Source organism: Phascolarctos cinereus, unplaced genomic scaffold, assembly GCF_003287225.1.
Source record: "Phascolarctos cinereus isolate Bilbo 61053 unplaced genomic scaffold, phaCin_HiC Scaffold_4;HRSCAF=312, whole genome shotgun sequence".
NCBI lineage: Eukaryota > Metazoa > Chordata > Mammalia > Diprotodontia > Phascolarctidae > Phascolarctos > Phascolarctos cinereus.
The window spans coordinates 217,673,732-217,690,026 of NW_027555847.1; the positions used below are offsets into that span (position 1 = coordinate 217,673,732).

General features: G+C 39.4%; 1 protein-coding gene across 1 annotated transcript in view; it reads left to right on the forward strand.

Moving 5' to 3' along the window:
- LOC110202495 (cytochrome P450 2K1-like) overlaps positions 1 to 16,295 on the forward strand; it is a 67,301-nt gene that overhangs the window by 27,576 nt on the left and 23,430 nt on the right. Inside the window, exons 2-4 of the mRNA XM_078152914.1 lie at positions 4,995 to 5,157; positions 6,350 to 6,499; positions 10,330 to 10,490. Of these exons, the coding sequence (XP_078009040.1) occupies positions 5,025 to 5,157; positions 6,350 to 6,499; positions 10,330 to 10,490 (444 nt within the window). The 5' untranslated portion in view covers positions 4,995 to 5,024. The remainder of the gene's footprint in view (positions 1 to 4,994; positions 5,158 to 6,349; positions 6,500 to 10,329; positions 10,491 to 16,295) is intronic.

The following is a 16,295-nucleotide window of genomic DNA, read 5'->3' on the forward strand; positions in this document are numbered from 1 at the left end:
AGCAAGTTGCCTCCTGGACCCCTTCCTTTGCCCTTTATAGGCAACCTGAATTTGGTGGATCTGAGCAAGCAGTATATATCCCTGATGGAGGTAGGGTTTTGTATTTGTAAGGGGTGGGGTGTGGTACATTGATCAATGAGGACACAGTCCTAGGAGTGTGCATGTTTGGTGAGTGAGGCCTTTTGGGGTGGGTGGGCTGATTTTCTCAGATATTGTGGGTTTAAGACAGAACAGAGAAGGTTGATGTTAAACATGCAATGGGATACCAGAAAAGATCCACTCATGGTTAAGGAACATCTGCTTTCAAAAGATAAGGTAATTAATGCACTCTTGGTGGGTTTGGGAACTGATCCAATAGTTCTGGAGAGCAATTTGGAACTCTTCCCAAAAGGTTATAAAACTGTGCATATCCTTTGATCCAGTAATACCACTACCAGATCTGTTCGCCAAAGAGATCAAGAAAAAGGAAAATGATCTTATATACAAAAATATTTGTATTAAGTCTTTTTATGGTGGCTAAGAATTGGAAACTGAGGGGATGCCCATCATTTGGGGCATGGCTGAATGAGTTGTGATATATGATTGTGATGGAATACTATTGTGCTATAAGAAATCATGCTATTAGAAAAACCTAGGAAGACAGACATGAGCTGATGCAAAATGAAGTGAGCAGAGCCAGGAGATCATTGGACACAGAAAAGTAATATTGTACAATGATCAATGTACAATCAATATTGTACAATGAATGACTTAGCTCTCTTCAACAATACAATGATAAAAGACAATTCCAAAGAATTTACAATGAAAAATGCTATCCAACTCCAGAGAAAGAACTGATGGAGTCTGCATGCAGATTGAAGCTTTTTTTTTTTAACTTTATTTTTCTTTCTTTTTTTTTGTCTGTGTTCTCTTTTGCAACATGGCTAATATGAAATATGTTTTGCTTGACTGCATACATATAATTTATATCAAAATGTTTGCCTACTCAAGAATGGAGGAGAGACAGAATTTGGAACTTAATTATGATAAAAAATCAAATGTTAATAATTGTTTTTCAATGTAACTAAGAAAAAGTAAAATAAAAATACTCTTTAAAATATATAGCACAGAGAATTAAAGCAGGATATAGCTATATAGTACAGGCAATTAACAATAGTTAAGAAATAGCAATTCAAAAAGGATAGAGGATATAGAGAGTTTTTCTTAGCTATGAATTTTTATACGTTTTGCTTGCCCAGCAAACCACAGCAGTAGTAATTGATGCTAAAACTAAGATGTAACTACTTAGATTCAGAGTTTGTTAAACTGTTTCAAAGGGCAGAACTGGAAACAGAATTAAGTCCCCTGTCCTTCTAGGGAAGGTCCTTTTCCACTGCATGGTGAGATGGCTTATGCTTAACTTGCAGTGGTTCCTTTGAGCTTAGAGAAACTTCTTTATTTAGCTGGAACTTCTTGGATTCAGGACCTCATTTTACTTATTTATTTGCTTCTCCATTTATTTATTTATTCATCCATCCATTCATTCATTTATTTACTTATTTTGGTTTGTTTATTTATCTATTTATTTATTTATTCATCTGTTCATTTATTTATTTATTTACTCATTTTTATTTATCTGTTATTCCCTATTTATTTATCTTTTTATCTGTTTGCTTATTTATTTGCTTATTCACTCATTCACTCATCTATCTATTTATTTATGCTTGCTCTTTTATTTACTCATTTATTTATTTATTTGTTTGTTTGTTTTTTCATATAGTTTTTCTGTCTCTTCTCCCTGCTGCTAATAGAAATGAGGGTCAAAAAAGTCATTCCTTCAATTGCTTTTCTAGATTTCTGAGGACTTCCTTAATATACCAGCTTATTTCTTTGCTTGCCAGTCTCCTGGCGGATGGGAATGGGGGGAGAAGAGGAAGGGATGGGTGCTAGAAACCGTAGAATGGTCTCCTTGGTATATGGATGGTAAATATTTTATAACTCATTATGTAGAGGACTAATTCACAAATAGCATGAGTAGTTGGATGGCAAAAAGGAATCATGATGTCCTATAAAAATCATTTAGGCTAGGGGCAGGTAGGTGGTGCAATGGATAGAGCACCAGTCCTGGAGTCAGGGGGAGCTGAGTTCAAATCTGGCCTCAGATACTTGATACTTAATAGCTGTGTGACCCTGGGCAAGTCATTTAGCCTTTATTGCCCCCCCCAAAACAAAACAAAAAATCATTAAGGCTAAAATGAATGGATCTTGTTGGTATAAAAAAAATTCAGGCACAGAACACAGGTTCGGAAGCATCACTTGGAGACAGAACATACTTGAATTTGGATCTTAAAAAGATTGTCCCATCCTTTAATTCTCTTGCCTACTCCAACCCTAATCCCTCTAATCATCCGTAGGCATGGGAATAATAAGGAAGGTGGGAAGCCTAGAAACCAACAAAGGACAAGATATGGGTGGATTCTAGAGTTCTTAGTGTTCAGGGGAACAAAAAGGTTTGTGATACTTAATCTTTATCTTAGTATAGGTTATCTTTAGTGTAGGAGCCAAGGCTCCTCAAAAAAATAAAAAAATCTATGTGAGAGGGAAGACCCTCAGGGTTTCTGGCCAAAATAGCAACAATTGCTAGACCTTAGCTTGAAAGGGCTAAAGTTTCCCACTGCATCTGAGGCCATCTCTAGTTATCCTGATCTATATCTTGCCACTCAACCCGACCCAGATGGCTCTGGAGGAGAAAGTGAGGCTGGTGACTTTGCACAGGCCTCCCTCACTTCAATCCAATTCACTTACATGTCATGGCATCACCTCCCTCATGTCATCGTCCTCTTCGAGAATGAAGAACAAACAGCAGCAACATCAGGAGCCAAGCAGAACTCTAATTAGGAATTTTTGTGCCAGGATATGAGTGAGGGTAAAGGCGGAGAGCTCACTTGGGGTTGGGGCACGGAAAGAGTTTCTATGCTGTTGAAGATCTGGCTATGACTGTAGGAGGAATGAGCAGATGTAGTTGGGGCACTGAGGAAGCATCAACTGGGACAAAGTTGCCAGGAAGAGAGGAGCTCACTTGGTATGTGTGCATGTATGTGTGTGTGTGTGTTTGTGTGTGTGTGTGTGTATGCATGCGCATGCGTGTGTGCCTGTGTAAGTTTGTGTATGTGCTAGAAATCACATCCCAAAAAATGTGCTGTCAGCATCTTCTGATTTTCAGTGCACTTGGATAAAAACCCAGTCACCTTGCCCAGGATAAGGCTCTGGGGCCCAAGGTTACATCCCTAGGTGGGCATAGGGTCAAGGCAAACCACACTGAATCTCAAAAGAACATTTTTCATGTCCCTTTGTGGCTGGGCTCAACTTTAGACAGAGTCAGTTATTGTCTACACGGCATGATAAGAGAAATTTTAGGAAATGTTCCTTACCAAAAGCCTTTCCCCAATATGTTTAATGGAGATGCCTGAAATTCTTATTAGTGAGTCTGTTCCTTTGGAAATTTAATTATCCTCCACTATTCCATCCTAAAAATGCAAATACATATGGAAGAATAACATATTAAGCCATTATCCGCTATTGATGACTTAGTTCAAATCAGTTCATGGAAAATTCCAAAAAGCCTACATTCATGGAAGACAAGGAAGAAAAATAGGGGAAGTTTAGATCATTGGGACACTATCATTTTTTTTCCCTTTCAATTCAACATACATTTATTGAGCATATCCTATGTGTCAGACACTGACTTGGACATGGGCAAAATGGAATATTTACCACATAAACAATTTTCTTTTCCTCCTAAGACTTTTTTTTCCCCAATTGACAAGTACTGATTTGGGGTAAAAAACAAACCAAGCAAACCTCTTGTAACAAAAATGCACAGTCAAACCAAACAAATTTCCACATTGATCACGTCCAAAAATGTATTTTGAATCTGTCACCTCTCTATCAGGAGGTATAGGTAATATGCTTTATCAGTGGTACTTGAAATCATGGTTGGTCATTGCATTGATTTGAGTTCTTAAATCTTTCAAGGTTGTCTTCACAATGCCATTGTTATAGTGGAAGTCATTATCCGGTTCTGCTCTCTTCAACCTGCACCAGCTCATACAAGTCTTCCCAGGTTTCTCTGAAATCATCCCTTCATTTCTTATAGCACAACAGCTTTCCATTACATGCATATACCGTAATTCGTTCAGTCATTACCCAGCTGATGGGTGTCTTCTAAGTTTCTACATCTTTGCTACTACAAAAGAGCTGCTATAAAGACTTTACATATGTATACACACATATGTTTGTGTGTACCTTTCCTCTTTCTTTGCTCTCTTTGGGTAGAATCCTAGTAGTGCTATCATTGGGTCAAAAGGTATATATAATTTAGAGGCTTTTAGGGCATAGTTCCAAATTGCTTTCCCCAGTAGCTGTACCAGTTCACACCTCCAACAGTGCCTTAATCTACACACATTCCTACAATATCTCGAACATTTGTCATTTTCCTTATTTTGGTTGTATTTGCCAATCTGATTGGTATGAGATGAAAACATACTCAAATCAAAATTTGCATTTTGTTATTTACTAGTGATTTGAAGCAGGGGTTGTTGTTTTTTTTTTGTCTTTTGGTATGGCTAGTGATAGTTCAGATGTCTTCCTCTGAAAACTGTCTATTCATATCCCTTGACCGTTTGTCAATGGGGGAATGGCTTTTTTTCCCCCTGATATATTTGAATCAATGCCTTACATATTTTAGAAATGGGACCTTTATCAGAGAAACTTGTTGAAAATATTTTTTCCATTGTGGAACTATCTCACAAGAGCATCCCTTAGGAGAGGGATCTTGTGGGAAAATAGAAGGTGATACCTGGTGAGCCACTGGGAAGCACTGGAGATAGGCTATCTCAATACTAAAGACATCATTGGAAGAAGGGGTGGGAGGGCAGCAAAACCTCCATGAACAGTTCAGTTTTGTCTTGTGTATGCTCCTGGTTAATCCTCTTTGTCTTCTGTATACATTTTAGCTGTCCAAGACTTACGGGAAGGTGTTTACAATGTACCTGGGTCCCAAGAGAAAAGTGATACTCGCGGATTATGATGCCATAAGGGAAGCCTTTTTAAACTGCAGTGAAGAGTTTGGAAACAGGCCAGAAATCCCATTATTTAAAAAGATAGCGGAAGGACATGGTAATTGAAATTTCTTTTTTTTTCTTCCATACCCTGGGGTCTCTTTGAAAGGGTACCACTTTTACATATATATGTGTGTGTGTATATGTGTATATATATATATAGTATATATGTGTATGTATATGTGTGTATCTGTGTGTGTGTGTGTGTGTGTGTATATATATGTATGTATGTATATTGTTATATATATATATATATATATATATATATATATATATATATATATATATATAATACACAGAGAGAGAGAGTTCTACTCCCTTGTTAAAGGTTCCCCAAGCTCACTTAACCTATGTGACTTTCAGAAAATTTCTCACTTTTCCTGTGCTTCAAACTTCTCAAAATATAGAATCATAGAACCATTGAATTCTTTCACTGAAAGGAATCTCAGAGGTCATCTAGACCATTGTACCATATATTGTACCATTAGGTCATCTAGACCTAATTGTACCATTACACTATAAAGCTCACTGTGGATCCATAGATTATGGAGTTACACAGTTTACAAACTGGTTTCCTCATAGTAGCCTCCTGAGGTAATAGTATATTATTACCCTCATTTAAAAATTAGTCAAGTGTTGCTCAGAAAAAATTAAGTGGCTCTCCCACAGTCACATACCTAGTGAGTGGAGGGATGACATTTAACCTCAGATTAAGTGAGATTTCTGTCATATGGCTGTATGAGTTTCTCTGAGTCTCCAATGGTGAAGGGCACATTTTATCATGATTACAAGAGCTTCCCGTTATGAATTTCACTTGCAATAATGCCATAATCATTTAGAGCTGGGAGGGACCTCAGAGATCATCCAACTCCATTTTATAAGGGAGGAAATTTGGGAAGAAGGGAAGTGACCTGGTTAAGGTCACACACAGTGAGTCTCAAAGCAAGGGCTAGGATTGAGGTCCCCTAACTCATGGTCTTGTATTCTTTCTGTTATGCTACTCTACTTCCCTTTCTAATTTCCACCCCCCAGCTTCTCCCTTTTCCCTCCACAATTCACACCCACTCCCACCCCACCTCCTACTCCCCCACACAAAATAAGACAAGACTCCCTGAGTTCTGTTCCACTGATAGAAATGCTTTCTAGAAGCTTAGATCATATAAGCAGTAGGGATTTATGAAGCATTGAGATGGAATCAGAGGCTGCATTTGGGGACATAATTCTACCTCTTAGTTATGCTTTTGTATTAGGTATTGTTTTTAGTAATGGAGAAACATGGAAAGTGATGAGAAGATTTGCTTTACATAATCTCCGTGATTTTGGAATGGGAAAAAAACTCATAGAACACAAGATTCAAGATGAACTACATTTTCTTATTATGTATTTTGGATCTCACAAAGGTTAGTATTGGGGGCTGTGATGATGAAATAATAAATAACAATTATAAATTTGACAATTGAGCAAGGTAGCAGTCGAGGTTTCCCCAAAATCAAACTCAACTCCCAAATGACAGCACTTTTTTTTAGGGTCCAGAGTTTCTTTCTCATGGGGGTGCCTTCCACCAACACAGATCATATCTTTGTATACAGTCTTTTAAAGTTATAGTGAGAAAAAAAATCCTTACATTGTATCCAGTCTCCTGGGAACATAACTTAAGATGGTTCTTGGGTCACAAAACCAGAACACATTGCTGAGCAAATTCTCAGAACCTTTCTAGTCGGTGATGGGACCATCCTAGAGTTGTCCTCTGTTGTCACAGTCTTTGAGAATGCGACATCATCTACATAATGAGGACGCACAATGTTTGGAAGGCACTAGGGAGTTTTATGGACTCCTTTGTGTTCCAGGGCTGCAAGTTTAATACCTCTAGGTCCCTTCCAGCTCTAAATCTGTTGTTCTGTCATCTCATGCATGTGTCTGAAAAGTCTTGGGTGTGATTCTGAACTAGATGACCTTTCAATGACTAGATGACCACTAGTGCCCCACCTAGTTCTAATGATGCTTGGGAGCCTCTGGGTATTCAGACTCCCCCCACCCAAGTTCTACTTGGTGAAGGCCACAATGAGGAAATGGAATAAGTCATTAGTAAGAGGCAGATAGGTGGAGTAGATAGAGTGCTAGTGAACTCTGGAAGTGCTAAGTTCAAATGTGACCCTCAGACACATACTAGTTATGTGGTTATGGGCAAGTCACTTAACCTCAGTTTCCTCAATTGAAAAATGTGATTAACAATAGCATCTGCCTCCCAGGGTTGTGGTGAAGATCAAATGAGATAATATTTATAATAGGCACATAATAGGTGATCTATAAATGTTAGCTGATATTATTATTATTCTTAAGACAATTCCTCACTTTTATAAAGCCCTTGACTATTCAAAATGGTTTCACATTCATTTGATTTGATCCTCACAACAAACCTGGGAGGTTGGTATGCCAGATTATTACCTAGAACATCTGAAACAGGTACTTGAGGAAGGATGAGAGAGTTCATATGGATGGAGGACAAGTGCCCTAGCATGAAGCCCCTATTGCCATGAAAACATCCCCAGGAGGGTGCCAGTGGTTGGTGTACTCTGAATTCTTCACCCTTGGAGCAAAGCCCTGATATTGCCACCCTAATTATGGTTCTGCTATTATACCTATTTTACTGATAAGGAAACTGAGACTCAGTTAATTGATTTACCCAAGATAACATAAGTAGGTAGCAGAGATGGGACTCAAGTCCTTTTGTTTTCAAATTCAATGTTTTTCTACCACACCTTGCTGCCTCTCTAATAACAAAAATCAGAACTGCCAAGATTCAGACTTCAGAGTCTTGCTGGCTATAGCCAGATGAGCTAAGAGGTAATGCTAGAGGAGAATCTTCTTGCATAGTTAAAAATTGGGGTATGGGAAGATTCTTTGAACCTATAAGCTTAGTTTAGGTCACAGGATCATAGATCCAGAATTAGAATTAGAAGAGATTTAAGAGAACAGTTATTCCAAATGCTCATTTTAGCAAAGAGGAAATAGAAGCCCAGGGTAGCTGAGTCCAAGTGATGGGGTGCTTGGGTGCTTGTACTAGGACCCCAGTTCCATGACCGTGTTTTTCCCTAGCCTCAGAAACACTATCCCTGGCAGTTTCTCCCCAGCCCAAGGACACTGTGCCTAGCAATTACTCACGAGTGGGTCCCAGCAAGGCCCTTATCTCTCTCCCTGGTGCAGTTACAAACAGCACCTGAAGGAATTATTAGTTTAAACTGGCTTTACATGGGGTCATAAAGATATTCTTATCCATTGGACTATCTATACTACCGCCCTACCTCATTATCTACAAACTGGACTCTTCATTATCTGTATTCTAGACCTAAGACACATGTATACTCCCCACTTCTACCTTGTAAAACAAGACATTGACTGGTGGCAGACTGGACAACTCTCAGTTATCCCTGAACTCTAGTTAACTTAGTGATGTAGCAGGCCTAAAACCATACCTCCATGTGGCCCCCCCTTATGGGCTTTTCCTAGTGAACTCTGGGTAAAACGCCTGCACAGTAGATACACAAAGTGCATGTTCCTTTAAGAACTGACCACTCCCTGAATTACCTAATTAGCATATTTGACACATGTTTTATTATATTTTATCCTATATAAACTTTGACTGTACCCCTCTAAGGTCGCAAGTTCCTTAAGAATCCTTGCCCGCTGAAAAGCGTAGCAATAAACTTTTTGCCAACTTGACTTAAAGAACGCTTGAGTCTGTGAATTCATTCCAGACAACCCCATCCTGTTTTCCAGTCTTTGAGGGGTCTCAACCTCTCAGACCGCAACACAAGGTCAAAAAAGTAGAAAGTGCCAGCAGTGGGATTTGAACCCAGGTCCTTTGGACTCGAGAGCCAATGAAGTTTCTCCTGGGAAGGAAAAGTGCTAAGACTGCTATGGGTAGGAGATGCTACTTGCAAAATGGTTTCCCAAACATTGTTTTCCAGTTGATCATTTCTGAGGATTCAGTGGGTTTACACAATTCTACTTGCCTTCCCGGGGGGAATGGGCTACTCTGAGCAGTCACGCCCTCTTGTGTGGTCTGCCTTTGTTACCAGCAGTGCAGTGAGATAGTATGCAATGGCTAGAGGTCTAGGCTGGCCTTCACCAAGTAGAACTTGGGTGGCGGAGTCTGAATTCCCAGAGGCTCCCAAGCATCATTAGAACTAGATGGGGCATTAGTGGTCATCTAGTCATTGAAAGGTCATCTAGTTCAATATCACACCCAAGACTTTTCAGACATATTCATGAGATGACAGAACAATAAATTCAGAGCCAGAAGGGACCTAGAGGTATTAAACTTGCAGCCCTGGACCACAAGGGAATCCATAAAGCTCCCTAGTGCCTCCCAAACCACATTTAAATATAATTGGGAAATGCTTAACAAAATAAGTAGAAACACAATCCAACATATGTTTGACACCACTGAGTCCAATCCTCTCATTTTACAGAAGAGGAAACTGAAGCACAGCGAGGGAAAGTGACTTGTCCAAGGTCATACATTTAGTGAGAGGCAAGGCCAGGACTCAAACCCAGGTCTTCAGACTCAGTTCAAAGAGGTGCAGGGGATATTTAGTAAATACTATCCTATTGAAATATTCTAAAAGTCATAGTTGTCATGAAAACACGTGGATAAACTGTCTTTCATAGTTTACCTGGATAGCTTGTCTTTCACAATATTACAATAAGAATAGCAAATCAAGGAAATTTTCTGTCAGACCCTTACCCTTATTGTTTATATTGGTATTGAACTGTTACAGTCTGATCTCTGTCCCTGATGCTTGGCTCATCCCTTAATCCTGGTACTGATCTGGCACAACTATAATCCCACTGGAAAAAGAAATTCATTGAGATCTTCATGGCCATGAAGACATAATCACATACATTATCCACAGCCTTTACAGTCTGTGTCACAATTGCATGCCACTAGGGACCAAGAGGTGGTGGAGGCAGTAGTAGTGAAGTGGTAGAAATCAGTGATCCCTAGTTTTGGAGAAACCATTTAAAACCCATGATCGTCCTCTGGTGGGGTGTAACTAATTCATCAGTTCTGACTACATGGACTGGAAGATCACTTGTTGGGTGGCCAGAGTGGGGATTTCTTTGCTATATAGGTTGCCACTAATGTCCTTTCCAGTTCTCGAGTTTTGTAACTTCATTCTTCCAATCATAGCACCCTTGTTTTTCTCTTTACTGCACTGGGATATAGGTAAACCTGTTGACACATCAATCATCTTAAAACATGTTAGTTCAAATATCATCTGCTCCATCCTTTTTGGCAACAGATATGAATATGATGATTCTGAATTTCAGTATTTGTTGAAGCTCTTGGATGAAAATGTCAAACTAGTTGGCTCTTCCATGATTGAGGTAATTTTGTGTTGTCTTTCATCCTTATTTTCTTACTGTTCTTGTCTGTGCTCAGTTTCCTAATTGTCCAGTTAGTATAACTCACATAGAATGCCGTTCCTTGTACCCTTATGGGATCCCAGGAAAGGCACCGTGGTATAGTGAGAAGAATGCTGGACTTGGAATCTGAAGAGACTTGAAGCTAAATCCTCCTTCTGACTTATTAGCCTTAGGACCAGAAAAGTCGCTTAACCTCTCTGTTTGCTGATATGTGAATTGAGAATAATGCCTGCAATGGCAGCTAGATGGCACAGTGGATAGAGTGCCAAGCCTGGAGTCAGGACTCCTCTTCATGAGTTCAAATCTGACCTCAGACACTTACTTAATAGCTGTATGACCCTGGGCAAGTTACTTAACTTGTTTGCCTCAATTTCCTCACTGTAAAATGAGCTGGAGAAGGAAATGGCAAACCACTCCAATATCTCTGCCAAGAAAACCACAAATGGGGTCATGAAGAGTGGACCAGGACTGGACAACAGCAACATAATAATGAGACAGGATGAACTAGCTTTTTTGTGATGAGCAATTCTCCACATACCCTAATTATTTATGTATTTCAGGTACTCCTCAGTATTGACTGGGAGCGTCCCTGCTAGCATTGGTTTATATGGAAGTTTAGAAATGTTTTTGTGTGGCAAGATGGAAAAAGAACAGGGACAGACAACTTTGGACTCTAGGGCCTTGGCAGGGGATTGGCAGGGGTAAGAAGAAGTGGTGAGAGAGAACTGGGAGCAAAAAGAGATTTAAGGAAAGGGGCAAGGGCAGCTAGGTGGGACAGTGGATAGAGCACCAGCCCTAGAATCAGGAGGACTTGAGTTCAAATCTGGCCTCAGACACGTGACACTTACTATCTGTGTGACCTTGGGCAAGTCACTTAACCCCATTGCCTAGCAAAAAAAAAAAAAAGGAAAACCAAAAGAAGGAAAGGGGCAGAGATGAAGTAAATATGCCTTAAGCCAAATTATAGCAATTGGAAGGTACAGGGAGAAATGTGTGTTTGTGGGGAAATAGTAATAACTACTAAGACCTTTAAAACATACCTTATCTCGTTGAGCCTCGTAATTATGTGAAGTGGGTAATAGCTATTATTCCAATCTTACAGATAAGGAAACTAGGAGACAGAGGAGTTAGGTCCTTGGATCATGCTTCTCATATCTGTCAGAGCTGAGATTTGAGCACAGGTATCCTTGACTTAAACCTAGTGTTGTTAGCCACATCATGTTGCCTCTCAACTACGTCTGAGTATTGGGAAAGCTGCCTGGACTCTCTCTTCAACCTGAATCTGGGAGTTGTGTTTGGAAAGCAATCCAGAAAAGACTTTTACCTGTGGGGTGAGATGGTTCTGATTGGCCTTTAGTTAACAACAGGTAGAATGTATGCACACACACTCCAACACCAGCACTGTATAATCCATTTAGAGCCTTGACCTGTTAATTAAACAATTCGAGTTTCTCTCTTGATTAAGTTTTGTCCATGTTGCAAACTCCTCCCACCAATAGACCTTGTCAATCCATCTCCCATTATACTGGTTCCCATGGTGAATGCCAACTAATTGCCCCATTAGCTCCTCCTGAACCCTCATCTCTATTCTAGTTGGTTCTTCTCTCTCTCTGTCTCTGTCTCTGTCTCTGTCTCTCTGTCTCTCTCTCTCTCTCTCTCTTCTCTCTCTCTCTCTCTTTTAGGCAATTGGGGTTAAGTGACTTGCCCAGGATCACACAGCTAGTAAGTGTCAAGTGTTTAGTCTGAAGTTGGAGCTCAGGTCCTCCTGACTCCAGGGCCAGTGCTCTATCCACTGTACCACCTAGCTGCCCCTGGTTCTTCTCTCCAGACCCACTCTAACCATCATCCTTTCCATACATGTTTACAAATTCTTACTATATTCTCAACAAACTTTTCAGCTAACATTCCTCCTTGCAGTTTAACTGAAACCTGGCTTTCCCTTGATGTCACAATCCCTCTTGGGGAGTTAGATGGCACAGTGGATAGAGCATAAAGCGTGGAGTCAGGAAGACATGAGTTCAAATCCAGCCTTAGATGCTAACTAGCTGTGCAAGTCACTTCACTCTGTTTGCCTCAGTTTCCTCATCTGTAAAATGAGCTGGAGAAGGAAATGGCAAGCCATTTCAGTTGCCAAGAAAATACCTGAAAACTGACTGAACAACAAACACCACCATATTTCTTTTAACTGTTCCCCCTAAAGGCCACTTCTCTCAACTCACGAGGACCGAAAGAGGGGCATTAGTATAGGTCTGGCTTTCTATTGCTTTATTGCTGTTGTTCACTTGTTTTGGTTGTGTTTGACTCTTTGTGACCTCATTTGGGGTTTTCTTTCTTTTTAAATAGCATTTTGTTAAATGGGAAAAGGACCCACATGTACAAATATATTCATAGCAGCTCTTTTTGTGGTGGCCAAGAATTGGAAATTGAGAGGATGCCCATCAATTGGGGAGTGGCTGAACAAGTTGTGGTATATGATTGTAATGGAATACTATTGTGCTATAAGAAATGGTGAGCAGGCAGACTTCAGAAAAACCTGGAAAGACTTCTATGAACTGATGCCGAGTGAAGTGAGCAGAACCAGGAGAACATTGTACACAATTACACAATGTAACAGCAACATTGTGTGTGATGACTGACTTTGATAGATTTAGTTCTTCTCAGCAATGCAGCAATCTAAGAACACTCCAAAAGACTCATGATGAAAAATTCTATCCTCATCCAGAGAAAGAACTCAGGAGTCTGAATGCAGGTGGAAGAGTATTATTTGCTCTCCTTTTCTTTTGTTGTTTTGTTTTGTTTCTTCTTTCTTGTGGTTCCTATTATTATTTCTAATTCTTCTTTACAACATGACTAATGTGAAAATATGTTTAATATGAATGTATAAATAGAGCCTATATCAGATTGCATGCCGTCTTAAGTAGGGGGGAAGAGCAAGAGGGGGAGAAAATTTAAAACTCAAAATCTTGTGGAAGTGAATGGTGAAAACTAAAAAAAATTAACTAATTATAATTATATTATAATTATAATTTTTTCAGTTTTCCACATTGATCTTTCATAAGATTCTAAGTTCCAAATTTTTCTCCCTCTGTCCCCTCCCCTCCCACGAAAACAGTAAGCTATCTGATATAGGTTATACAGGTGCAATCGTGTTAAACATTTCCAAATTAGTTATGTTGTGAAAGAAGAAAGAGAACAAAAGAAAAAAACTACAAAAAACAAAAAAAAAGTGAATATAGTGTGCTTTGATCTGCATTCAGATTCCATAGTTCTTTCTCTGGATATGGATAGCATTTTCCATCATGGGTCCTTTGTAATTGCCTTGGATCATTATATTGGTGAGAAGAGCTCAGTCATAGTTTATCACAAAATATGGCTGTTACTGTGTACAATGTTCTTTTGGTTCTGCTCACTTCACTCAGCATCAGTTCATAGAAGTCTTTCCAGGTTTTTCTGAAATCTGTTTGCTCATCATTTCTTATAGCACAATAGTATTCCAATACATTCATAAAACACTTGTTCAGCCATTCCCCAATTGATGGGCATTCCTTCAATTTCCATTTCTTTGCCACCACAAAAAGAACTGCTATAAATATTTTTATACATGTACTTTTTGTACTTTTTTGTACTTTTTCTTTTTTTATGACCTCTTTGGGATACAAACCTAGTAGTGGTATTGCTGGATCAAAAGGTATGTACAGTTTGATTGTCCTTTGGGCATAGTTTCCAAATTGCTCTCCAGAATAGTTGGATCAGTTCACAACTCCACCAACAATGCATTAGTGTCCATTTGAGGTTTTCTTGGCAAAGATGCTGGAGTGGCTTGCTGTTTCCTTCTCCAGCTTATTTTACAGATGAAGAACTGCGGCAAACAGAATTAAATGACTTACTCAGGGTCACACAGCTTGCAAGCGCCTAACGCCAAATTTGAACTCAGGTGTTCCTGACTCCAGGTCCGGTGCTCTATCTACTGAACCACAAATTAGGGAAGAGTAAAAGGAGTAAAACAAACCACCATATAAGTGAATCTTACAGTTTATGCAATATTCCATACCCATAATCCCCCACTTCTGTAAAGAAGGGAGGGAAGTATATTTTTGTCAATTCTCTATGGCCATTATAATTACACAATGGTTTTATGCTTCTTTTGACTCTTTCCTTTTACATTGTTATAGTCATAGTGGGGATTATTTTCCTGGTCCCACTTACTTTACACTGATTTGGTTCATTTATGTCTTCCCATGTTTCTCAGAAGTCTTCATATTCATCTTTCTTTTTGGTGAATTAAATCTCATTGTGTTAAAGTACCTCTGCATTGTTTAGCTACTCCTCGATTGATGGGCAAGGATTGTCTTTTGTTTCTTTTTGTGTCCCCAGTGCTTTAGTACAATGCTGGCACACAGTAGGTGCTTAATAAATGTTTATTGAATGAATGAATGGTTGGATGGATGAATCTACTTTTTTTTTCTAGTTCTTTGCTACCAGAAAAAGTTCTGTTTTAAATGTTTTGGGGTGTGTGTGTGTGTGTGTGTGTGTGTGTGTATGGGGCTTTTCTTTTTGTCTTTGACATACTTGGAGTAGATCTGTAGGAGTAGGACCTTTCAGTCAAAAGGTATGGACACTGAGTCACTTTTTAGCCTAATTTCCTATTGCTTTCCATAGTGGTTACATTAGTTCACAGCTCCATCAACAGCATTTTTAGTCTGGTCTTTCTGATTTTACAAATGAGGATACTGAGATCCATAGAGGTTACATTATTTACTCCTATTCACACAAATGATTTGTAGCAGAGTGGAGATTTGAACCCAAGTCTTTTTGGCTCCAAATTGTATGATCTTTCCACCATATCACACTGCAAGAAACTTTAAAAATTGCTTGTTGAATTGAAGTGAAATGAAACGATGTGGCATGGTGGCACGTAATGGTAACCTCAGCTACCAGGGAAGCTAAAGCTGGAGGATCTCTTAAGTTTAGGAGTTTTGTTCTACATTGGGCAGTGTGGATAGCATATGTCCACCAAGTCTGGCATCAGTGTGGTGAATCTCTGGGAACAAAGGGGTCACCAGCTTGCAACAGAAAGGCAAAACAACCTAGGTCAGAAATGAAGCAGATCAAAGTTCCCATGGAGCTTATGAATAGTCTAAGTATTTTCAGCTTGGACAGGATGAGGAGATCCAGTCTTAAAAAGAAGAGAAAAGAACAAATTGAAATAGGACAGCATAATAGCATTTATATAATGCTTTAAGGTTTGCAAAAAGCTTTGTGAACACTATCTCATTTTATCCTCACAACACTCCTTTGTTGTTGTTCAGTCATTTCTATCATGTCGAACTCTTCATGATATCATTTGAGGTTTCCTTGGCAAAGATACCAGAGCAGTGTGCCATTTCCTTCCCCAGCTCATTTTATAGGTGAAGAAACTGAGGCAAGCAAGGTTAAGTGACTTGCCCAGGGTCACACAGCTAGTAAGTGTCTGAGGCTGGATTTGAACTCGGGTTGATGAGTCTTCCTGACTCCAGGCCTAGAACTCTATCCATTGCACCACCTAGCTGCCCATCCCAATACCCCTAGTAGGTAGGTTATTATTATCTGCATTTTGCAGATGAGGAACTGAGGCATAATGTTAGTTAGGGGAATAAGTAGATGTTAGATAACCAAAGATAGAAGGATCTAGGTTACGAAGGGGCTGAATGCAGTATATACTTACAGTGTAACTGTAATAGTCCTATGGTTTTGGCAGGCAGCTAGGTGGCCCCCCCCAACCCATTT